The 12,054-nt window shown below is 45.8% G+C and overlaps 1 protein-coding gene across 1 annotated transcript in view; it reads right to left on the bottom strand.

Moving 5' to 3' along the window:
* pde6a (phosphodiesterase 6A, cGMP-specific, rod, alpha) overlaps positions 1-12,054 on the bottom strand; it is a gene marked incomplete at both ends in the record, with an annotated part of 143,533 nt that overhangs the window by 71,244 nt on the left and 60,235 nt on the right. Inside the window, one exon of the mRNA XM_084331861.1 lies at positions 7,319-7,468. Within this exon, the coding sequence (XP_084187987.1) occupies positions 7,319-7,468 (150 nt within the window). The remainder of the gene's footprint in view (positions 1-7,318; positions 7,469-12,054) is intronic.

Below are 12,054 nucleotides of genomic sequence, written 5' to 3'. Positions count from 1 at the left end.
TGCGCACACTCACACACACCCATGTACACGCAAATAAACACACACACACACACACACACACACACACACACACACACACACACACACACACACACACACACACACACACACACACACAAGCATGTGGTCACGATTCACATGCGCACACACACACACACACACTCACACACACACACACACACACACACACACACACACACACACACACACACACACACACACACACACACACACACACATGCACATGTGCACATACAATACACATACACACAAGCATATGGCCATGAACACACATGCGCTCACTTACACACACACACACACACACACACACACACACACACACACACACACACACACATGCACACAAGCATTGTGGTCACAAATGCACAAGCGCACACTCACACACTATCCCCTGAGCGTACCTCCCTTATTCATGATATTTCAGGCTTTCTAGAACGGTTGCTCAAGTTACAAGTTCAAGTTTCTTTAATAGTTGTCATACAGAAGTACAGAATACTTTTATACAAAATGCTTCTTACTGTTACGCTCCAGAGACTGTGCAAGACAAGATAAGTATGAAATAAAATAACATAGTATAGCATGTAAATTAGAAGTAAAAAAAATTAGGTCACAGTGTTCAATATAGACATATGTACAATGTTCGATGCAGAATAGACGTAACTGAGTTACCATATAATATACAATATACTATGCAGTGTACTAATATACAATACTATATAGTGCAAGGCAGAAATGGGATGAGGTGCAATTTAGGTACAATTTACAGTAGGTGTACGAGTTGTAGTGCAAATCCTTTATCAATAAATATAAAGTGTGTTTGTGTGAACTAAAGTGTGGAGAGTGGGTGCTGCAGTGTGTTGTTTGTTTAAGTGAGTGTGTGCATGTGGGTGTGTGTGCTGTGTGCATTTGATGGTTGTTGCATAGTGTTTATTGTTCGTTTAGCAGCCTGATGGCCTGGGGATAGAAGCTTCTTCTGAGTCTTTCTGTGCTCGCCTTAAGACTCCGGTATCGCTTGCCTGACCGCAGCAGTTCAAAGAGGCAGTTGTTCGGGTGGCTGGAGTCCTTGATGATTCTCTTAGCCTTCCCCCTGCACCGCTTGTTGTAAATGTTCTGGAGGGTGGGAAGCCCCCCCCCAATTGTGCGTTCGGCTGAACGTGTCACTCTTTGTAGTCTGCTACGGTCTTGTGCAGTGCTATTCCCAAACCAGGAGGTGATGTTGCCAGTCAGGATGCTCTCTATTGTACATGAGTAGAAGTTCCTAAGGATCTTCTGACTGACTTGGAACTTCCTTAGGCGCCTGATGAAGTAGAGGCGTTGTCGTGCCTTCTTCACAACACTGTCAATGTGTGTGGTCCATGTCAAGTCCTCGGATATGTGGGCTCCGAGGTACTTGAAACTGTTCACTCTCTAAACCGGTGCCCCGTCGATGCTGAGGGGGCTGTAGTCCTTGACCCCCGACCTCCTGAAGTCCACAATCCTCTCTTTTGTTTTGCTGACGTTCAGGGAGAGGCAGTTCTCCTGACACCACTGTGACAGATTCTCTACCTCTTCCAGGTAGGCCCTCTTGTCGTTGGCAGAGATCAGGCCCACCACTACTGTGTCATCAGCAAATTTGATGATTGTGTTGTTGTTCCGCTGTGCCACGCAGTCATGTGTGTACAGGGAGTAGAGGAGGGGGCTCAGAACACAGCCCTGGGGGGCCCCTATGTTGAGCGTGATGGATGAGGAGGTGCAGTTGCCTGCTCTTACCACCTGGGGTCTGCCTGTCAGGAAGTCCAAGACCCACTGGCAGAGGTCATAGTTCAAGCCCAGGTCCCTGAGCTTGGCTATGAGTTTGGAGGGGACTATGGTATTGAATGCTGAGCTGTAGTCGATGAACAGCATTCTCACATAGTTCCCCTGCCTCTTGTCCAGGTGTGATGCTGCTGTGCACATGGGCTATGGCGTCCTCCGTGGACCTGTTGGGGCGATATGCAAATTGCAGGGGGTCCAGGTTGATGGGGAGGGAGGAACAGATGTAGCCCTTCACTAGCTTCTCAAAGCACTTCATGGCTATGGAGGTGAGGGCTACAGGGCGGTAGTCGTTGAGGCAAGCGGGCGTATATTTTTTGGGTACAGGGATGATGGTGGACTTCTTCAGACAGGTGGGGATGACAGCCTGTTCCAAGGACAGGTTGAAGATGTCAGTGAATACCGGGGCCAGTTGGTCGGCACAGACTTTTAGGACGCGGCCGGGGATGCCGTCCGGTCCTGCTGCCTTCCTGATATTCACTTTTTTAAAGGTCCGCCTTTAAATACACATACACACAAGCATATGGCCATGAACACACATGCGCTCACTTACACACACACACACACACACACACATGCACACACGCATTGTGGTCACAAATGCACAAGCGCACACTCACACACTATCCCCTGAGCGTACCTCCCTTATTCATGTAATTTCAGGCTTTCTAGAACGGTTGCTCAAGTTACAAGTTCAAGTTTCTTTAATAGTTGTCATACAGAAGTACAGAATACTTTTATACAAAATGCTTCTTACTGTTACGCTCCAGAGACTGTGCAAGACAAGATAAGTATGAAATAAAATAACATAGTATAGCATGTAAATTAGAAGTAAAAAAAATTAGGTCACAGTGTTCAATATAGACATATGTACAATGTTCGATGCAGAATAGACGTAACTGAGTTACCATATAATATACAATATACTATGCAGTGTACTAATATACAATACTATATAGTGCAAGGCAGAAATGGGATGAGGTGCAATTTAGGTACAATTTACAGTAGGTGTCCGAGTTGTAGTGCAAATCCTTTATCAATAAATATAAAGTGTGTTTGTGTGATCTAAAGTGTGGAGAGTGGGTGCTGCAGTGTGTTGTTTGTTTAAGTGAGTGTGTGCATGTGGGTGTGTGTGCTGTGTGCATTTGATGGTTGTTGCATAGTGTTTATTGTTCGTTTAGCAGCCTGATGGCCTGGGGATAGAAGCTTCTTCTGAGTCTTTCTGTGCTCGCCTTAAGACTCCGGTATCGCTTGCCTGACCGCAGTAGTTCAAAGAGGCAGTTGTTCGGGTGGCTGGAGTCCTTGATGATTCTCTTAGCCTTCCCCCTGCACCGCTTGTTGTAAATGTTCTGGAGGGTGGGAAGCCCCCCTCCAATTGTGCGTTCGGCTGAACGTGTCACTCTTTGTAGTCTGCTACGGTCTTGTGCAGTGCTATTCCCAAACCAGGAGGTGATGTTGCCAGTCAGGATGCTCTCTATTGTACATGAGTAGAAGTTCCTAAGGATCTTCTGACTGACTTGGAACTTCCTTAGGCGCCTGAGGAAGTAGAGGCGTTGTCGTGCCTTCTTCACAACACTGTCAATGTGTGTGGTCCATGTCAAGTCCTCGGATATGTGGGCTCCGAGGTACTTGAAACTGTTCACTCTCTAAACCGGTGCCCCGTCGATGCTGAGGGGGCTGTAGTCCTTGACCCCCGACCTCCTGAAGTCCACAATCATCTCTTTTGTTTTGCTGACGTTCAGGGAGAGGCAGTTCTCCTGACACCACTGTGACAGATTCTCTACCTCTTCCAGGTAGGCCCTCTTGTCGTTGGCAGAGATCAGGCCCACCACTACTGTGTCATCAGCAAATTTGATGATTGTGTTGTTGTTCCGCTGTGCCACGCAGTCATGTGTGTACAGGGAGTAGAGGAGGGGGCTCAGAACACAGCCCTGGGGGGCCCCTATGTTGAGCGTGATGGATGAGGAGGTGCAGTTGCCTGCTCTTACCACCTGGGGTCTGCCTGTCAGGAAGTCCAAGACCCACTGGCAGAGGTCATAGTTCAAGCCCAGGTCCCTGAGCTTGGCTATGAGTTTGGAGGGGACTATGGTATTGAATGCTGAGCTGTAGTCGATGACAGCATTCTCACATAGTTCCCCTGCCTCTTGTCCAGGTGTGATGCTGCTGTGCACATGGGCTATGGCGTCCTCCGTGGACCTGTTGGGGCGATATGCAAATTGCAGGGGGTCCAGGTTGATGGGGAGGGAGGAACAGATGTAGCCCTTCACTAGCTTCTCAAAGCACTTCATGGCTATGGAGGTGAGGGCTACAGGGCGGTAGTCGTTGAGGCAAGCGGGCGTATATTTTTTGGGTACAGGGATGATGGTGGACTTCTTCAGACAGGTGGGGATGACAGCCTGTTCCAAGGACAGGTTGAAGATGTCAGTGAATACCGGGGCCAGTTGGTCGGCACAGACTTTTAGGACGTGGCCGGGGATGCCGTCCGGTCCTGCTGCCTTCCTGATATTCACTTTTTTAAAGGTCCGCCTCACCTCATGCTCTGTTACCCTGAACACTGAGTCTCCATCAGTAGACCCCCCCCCCCCACCCCATTGCCGTGGTTTGTAGGCTGGTGTTGTTATTCACAGCCTCAAACCTCGCATAGAAGGAATTGAGATCATTTGCTAAGGAGATGTCACTGTTCAGTTTGAGGGAGGTGCCTTTTAGTCTGTCATTGTTCTGAGGCCCTGCCACATACCTCTAGAGTCAGCCTGTTCAAACTGAAGTTCAACTTTATCCCTGTAACGCCGTTTTGCCTCTATTACTGCTCTCGTGACGTTGTATCTTGCCGTCTTGTGTTCTTCCATGTTGCCTGTCACCAGCCCGGTGTTGTAGGCTGATGTGCGCACTTTCAGAGCCTCACGGACGGATTTATCTACCCAGGGCTTTTGATTTGGGTATATTCTAATTGTTGTAGAGGGGATTGTTTCTTCTACCAGAGTACAGACAAAGTCAAGCACCGTTTCAGTGTATTCGTTAATATTGGCTGTGTTATCACGGAATACACTCCAGTCTGTGCATTCAAGCGCAGCTTGGAGTGTCTCCTCTGACGTCACGGTCCAACGCTTAACCTCTCGAGATACTACCGGCGTTCGCTTGAGACTTTGTTTATACTTTGGCAAAAGAAAGATGGCGGCGTGATCGGACTTACCGAATGGACTAAGAGCCTGTGACTTGTACCCATTCTTAAATTGCGAGTATACATGGTCTAATATATTCTCGCCTCTGGTGGGACAGGTCACATGCTGATAGAAATTCGGCAACACCTTTTTAAGACGCGCGCTGTTGAAATCGCCCAGAACCAAAATGGCAGCATCAACGCTAGCTATCTGTAGTTTGTTTACCTTGTTGTGTAATTTTGAAAGTGCGGCCCCAGTGTTCGCGTGTGGTGGGATGTATACTCCGATCATGATGATGGACGTTAGCTCCCTCGGGAGAAAGAAGGGTCGACATTTGATCGTGATAAACTCCAGGTCTGGGGAGCAGTGGTTAGACAATTCCTTTGCGTTGCCTAAATCGCACCACTCCTTGTTTATCATGAAGGCAATGCCGCCTCCTTTCGTCTTTTGTGACTCTTCTGCCGTCCGGTCCTTGCGGAGAACGAAGAAGTGGTCTGCCGGTTCTATTGCATGATTCGGGACGTCTGGAGACAGCCAAGTTTCTGTGAAACAGAGGACGTTGCAGTCCCGAATGTCCCTCTGGAATTGGATCCGTGCTCTGATGTCGTCCAGTTTATTTCCTATCGATTGCACATTGGCCAACAATATGCTGGGCAAATGCTTGTGTCATTCTGTGTAAACGTTGTGCAAAATCTATCTCACGCTGGTGTTGGGACCTTTAGGGTGTCAGCAAATAGAAGACTGGAGGGTTACAACTTTTCAATCCCACTAAGGGTGTTTCTGTTGGACCCTGAACCCCCACAGAGAGGCTCACCACAGAGAGGAGAGAGGCTCACCACAGAGAGGAGAGAGGCTCACCACAGAGAGAGGCTCACCACAGAGAGGAGAGAGGCTCACCACAGAGAGGAGAGAGGCTCACCACAGAGAGGAGAGAGGCTCACCACAGAAAGGAGAGAGGCTCATCACAGAGAGGAGAGAGGCTCACCACAGAGAGGAGAGAGGCTCACCACAGAGAGGAGAGAGGCTCACCACAGAGAGAGGCTCACCACAGAGAGGAGAGAGGCTCACCACAGAGAGGAGAGAGGCTCACCACAGAGAGGAGAGAGGCTCACCACAGATAGGAGAGAGGCTCACCACAGAGAGGAGAGAGGCTCACCACAGAGAGAGGCTCACCACAGATAGGAGAGAGGCTCACCACAGAGAGGAGAGAGGCTCACCACAGAGAGAGGCTCACCACAGATAGGAGAGAGGCTCACCACAAAGAGAAGCTCACCACAGAGAGAGGCTCACCACAGAGAGGAGAGAGGCTCACCACAGAGAGAAGCTCACCACAGAGAGAGGCTCACCACAGAGAGGAGAGAGGCTCACCACAGAGAGAGGCTCACCACAGAGAGGAGAGAGGCTCACCACAGAGAGGAGAGAGGCTCACCACAGAGAGGAGAGAGGCTCACCACAGAGAGAGGCTCACCACAGAGAGAGGCTCACCACAGAGAGGAGAGAGGCTCACCACAGAGAGAGAGGCTCACCACAGAGAGGAGAGAGGCTCACCACAGAGAGGAGAGAGGCTCACCACAGAGAGAGGCTCACCACAGAGAGGAGAGAGGCTCACCACAGAGAGGAGAGAGGCTCACCACAGAGAGAGGCTCACCACAGAGAGGAGAGAGGCTCACCACAGAGAGGAGAGAGGCTCACCACAGAGAGGAGAGAGGCTCACCACAGAGAGGAGAGAGGCTCACCACAGAGAGGAGAGAGGCTCACCACAGAGAGAGGCTCACCACAGAGAGGAGAGACACTCACCACAGAGAGAGGCTCACCACAGAGAGAGGCTCACCACAGAGAGAGGCTCACCACAGAGAGAGAGGCTCACCACAGATCAAGGTTGTGTGTCAATGTCAAGGTCAAGGTCATTTCGTTGTCTTTATTGTCATGTATAGCCTTTCATGACCTTTACACACAACCTCCACCTCAAATACACAAAACAATGTCAACACTGGAATTGTTGCAATCCCTAACCCCAAAAACCAAAAGTGGTATTGCAAGATGGCTTATGTCTAATCTTTTTGGGGCCCTTTCTGGGGGCCTCAAACCCTCCGGTGTTCTGTTTGCTGATGACCCTAATGTCCCAAAAACACTATAAAAACGAAAACAAGTTAGCAAAGATTTTGCAAAGAATCCCATTTTCCCCAACTACACTATTACCATATTTCCTCTTACCCACACACATGCACGCACGCACACACACACACACACACACACACACACACACACACACACACACACACACACACACACACACACACACACACACACACACACACACACACACAGCCCCCCAAAGTATAGTTTACCTCCATGAGAGTTTCATCCATCTCATCAAAGGGTTTCCCATCTTTCCTGTTGTAGAACGTGGCCACGCCCACAATCTCTTCCTTCTTGTTGACGATTGGCAGAGAAAGCACATTCTTAATGGTCCAGCCTGAGTCATCCAGGGGCTCTTTCTGTACACACACGCATGGACACACACACAAAATGGGGGGGGGGGGGGGGGGGGGTGTGACGTCAGATCATCATTTGTATTCCCAAGCCAGACGGACGGACGGACGGACGGACGGACGGACAGATAGATAGATAGATAGATAGATAGATAGATAGATAGATAGATAGATAGACAGACAGACAGACAGACAGACAGACAGACAGACAGACAGACAGACAGACAGACAGACAGACAGACAGACAGACAGACAGATAGATAGATAGATAGATAGATAGATAGATAGATAGATAGATAGATAGATAGATAGATAGATAGATAGATAGATAGATAGATAGATAGATAGATAGATAGATAGATAGATAGATAGATAGATAGATAGATAGATAGATAGATAGATAGATAGATAGATAGATAGATAGATAGATAGATAGATAGATAGATAGATAGATAGATAGATAGATAGATAGATCTAACATACAACATCCCTGTGGTTAAACTGAACAACTCTCCCACTGAGTATGAATACAATAGCAACGCTATAAGTCTCTATATAGTGCTGCTGACACAGTAAGGAGAACAGTGAATGGGAGAGTATTTTGTTCCAGAGCTTCGAACTGTATGTTCAGCTATATCTTTATGATTGCTCCCAAAGGTGTTATTTGCAGTCCATTAGAGCCCACTACATAACCCCCTTGTGATTTCATACACAGTGATTCGACGACCACAAATTAGATTCCCCTAACTGTTCAAATTCAATTATAGGTGCTTAAAGGAGAAAATCCACCGTAAAATAGAGTTCATTGTGAATAATGACCTTGTCACTCCTTAATACTCTAGTGATGCTATCATCAAGAGACATAGACAGTGAATAGCAACTCATATGACACCATGACAGCTACCCATGGTGATTTTACTGGGATGCGAGTACATTTTCTCATTCAGACCCTGTAAGCCCTAAATTGAAATTAAATTAAATTCCGTGAGCCCACAAAAACCGGTCACTAATTCATCGTTAATTACCCTTTTAAACCTAAGCCTGAAACAATTCACCTGTATATGTAGTTGTTATTGCTGTGTAATTGTCAGAGATTGTGCTGTGAGTAAGTGCTTTTTACCCTTTTTTCAGAACTACTTCAGCCTTCAATATCTGTTATTGTTTGAACTTACTGTATGTTTTGAGTGTGTATCAAACACTTATGAAGTAGACACTGCAATTGAACATCAATTTAACTTTGCACATGTCATTTTTTTTACTTTGAACTATTATGCAATAAAGTTTGTGAACCCTGGCCTTTCAGATTTATGGTTCTTAGGCTCCTTTTTACTAACTTTTTTCTAGGCAGAATTTTGACCTTGGTGGTTGACCTTGAAGCAGGTAGAATTCTACTTGTGTTTACTTCCTCATTAACTCCCACAGTTTTTGGATTACCGTAATAAGCCATATGTGTGAAGAAAGCTCAGCTCCTTGGCTTTCGATAGCTCAAAGAGTTACGCTACAGAGAAGCAGCGGTGGTAAATGGGCCCCAGGAGGGGCCCGTAGGCTTAAAAGAAGGTGTCACTTGATAATCAACAAGTCTCAGCGATCTGATTTCCAGCTCTGGGAGAGCGATATTGACCGAACTGCCCCAGATCTGCTCCTAACTGGTTCCTAACTGGTTGGGGGATGGGTTAAATGCAGAGGATGAATTTCCAGGCATATGTAAAAATTAGCTTGATTAATAAAATATGTTTAATTGTTATATTATATAGTCTATCACTGGAATAGTACAATGTAGGTTCTGTTTTAGGGTGGATTTCCTCCTTTAATGCGCTGCATGCACCGCACATCAGTTCACGTCATCGCACCACTCAGTCTCACACGCCTAACCGTCAGCGCGCCAATACTGCCAAACACACAAGCCCGTGGGAAATACTGCATTATTTATACATAATTGTATTGCCTTGTTCTTTACACACGGTTTTTAAACATGCTGTTCAAAGATAAGCACTATGGCCAAGGATTTCCCCTGGCTCTAAAGGAATAATAAAATAAATCATAGCTGGTTATAGGAGAGATGAAGAGCTTGAGCCTCTATAGAGTCACACAGTGACCTCTATAGGAGTCAAATAAGAGCCATTTGTGACCCAGATGTGAAGAGAATACACACGTAAAGAGAATACACAATTGAAACTCCATTCTAAGAACAGAAATAGGGATGTTACGAGTAACTCACGAGAGGATACTGAGACGAATCTGGCCCTCGATAAGGATAATATCACGATACACAATATTAGATTCGATTAAAATGTATTGTCATACAGCACAAATACAGTGCAACGGAAATAGGTTTGGCATCCAATCAGAGTGCACATGTAACAGTAAAGTGCAATAGTAACATACAATGTACAAGTATAAAATATATAAATTAGTACTATAGTAATAGTGCTAATCATATGACGAACCTGGTAGTGTTCAGGCTCGCCACGGTTCAAATACATACAAATTTGAATGTCCACACAAGAGCAATATCAATCAATACAAGTATTGATTGAATTCAGGGCAGAATCCAGAGGGGAAAAGCAAAAGAATGGTTGTGATTCAGTCCGAGGTCAAAAACACAAAACAGGGAAAAGGGATTGTTCTCAATTCAGGGTAGTCGTCCAGTCCAGGGTTAGAACACAAGGGGGAATCTCAGCCAGTCCAGGGTCCAGTACACAAAGAACACCTACTCGCTTTCTCCTCACCTTTCACTACCTCTCACCATCACAACTCTGAACAAACAATCTCTCTGACTTATTTGTTTACACTGATGTGTTGTTTTTACTACCTGTACCCCCCCCCCCCATCCCCCATGCTGCTATGATGCCTGAATTTCCCCAAGGGGATCAATAAAGGAATATCTTATCTTATCTTATCTCTCTCTCAATACAACAACTCCAACCTCACCTCCACTCGACTTACTCCTGACTAACCAAGTGGCTTTGTAGTGTGTGTGTGTGTGTGTGTCTGGGGTGTGTGCACGTGAGATGTGTGTGAACTAATGCTGCGCAGGTGTATTCTATCAGTACTAATCAGCTACCTAATTGACTCTACTACTCCTGTGGCAGAAGTATCTCCCATCCTTCACATATCCATGGGAGGGGGGAGGAGATCTGTCACAATATGTATGTACAGAGTTGTATTACTATGTACAGTAATATGTACAGTGATACAGGTATAAATACACTATGGTAGTAAGTCATACTGCCCAGCAGCGTAACTAGTAAGAGTAGGTAAGGGATATGATATAGATATAGTATCTATAGATATGTAAAAGGGATTATATGCAGGTATGTACAGACAGATATGAATAGATATATGGTAAGAATATATATATATATATATATATATATATATATATATATACGGTATATACAGCATTATTGTACATGCTATCATACAGTTATACCTTATAAGTAGGTATATAGAAGAATTATATGTAGGTATATTCAGACATATATGGATATATATATGCTGTAAATATAAATATATGAATGTATATATACAGTATATGCACCAACATTGTACATGCTATCATACAAAGTTATATGGGTAGACTATAGTATGAGGTAGGTAGTTGTGATTATTATGATTACTAATTACAGTGTAGGGCAGTTGTAGACAGTGAAATCAGTAGGTAGGTCAATTGAGTATAGGCAACAGAGTGAGTGAATGAATGAATGAATGAATGAATGAATGAATGAATGAATGAATGAATGAATGAATGAATGAATGAATGAATGAATGAATGAATGAGTGGACCGGGACCGGCGTGCCGGCTCCAGTCTTCCTGAAGTCCATGATGAGCTCCTTTCCCGGTTTCATCCTCAAACCGGTTCTTACTACCACAGGCGCAAGTAATCCACCCGACGCCTGTCGCCCTCAGTTGAGTTGACATATGCCTCTTTGTTCTTAGTTCTATTTATTACTTTAATTTTAAAACATTCTTATATAGCTTGATTCTATAGCTACTATGCTATGTATGCATATAATATATGCTTATTACAAGTGTTTATTGCTCCTATGTCTGCCCATTGCGAACACGGGAGCTCTCTAACCCCTGTCCCTGTCTCCCTGTCTCTCTGGTCCCGCCCCGTGGGGCCCGTCAGGGTGGTGTGATCCTCCCTGCGCCGCCCTTGATGTGGCTAACAGCGTCGACAGCAGCGGCTATTCTTCCTCAAACCGGTTCTGACTACCACAGGCGCGATGGATCCACTCTACATCTCCCTCAGTTTTCCTATGCTTTCTTTTTGTTGTTGTTGTCCTTAGCTCTGTATATTTATGTAGACCGACCCATTGTCTGCACACTTGATAATGGTGTTAGTGCCATGTATAGTGTTCAGTCGTGGGTGAAGAGGGAGTAGAGAAGGGGATCAACACACAGCCTTGCGGGATGCCGGTGTTCAGGGTGAGGGTGGAGGAGGTGACATTGTCTATATCCTAACAAACAGGGGCCTGTTAATTAGGAAGTCAAGTATCCAGTTGCAGACAGAGGGGTGCATGTCGAGGTCCTTGGTTTCCACAACGTCATGGAGTTTGGAGATGAGTTTGAGGAGAGGATGGTGTTG

This window comes from Notolepis coatsorum (genome assembly GCF_963971535.1).
Source record: "Notolepis coatsorum genome assembly, chromosome: 16".
In the NCBI taxonomy this organism is placed as follows: domain Eukaryota; kingdom Metazoa; phylum Chordata; class Actinopteri; order Aulopiformes; family Paralepididae; genus Notolepis; species Notolepis coatsorum.
The sequence above is the reverse complement of the archived record's forward strand: the minus strand, read 5'-3'. Positions and strand labels throughout refer to the sequence as shown.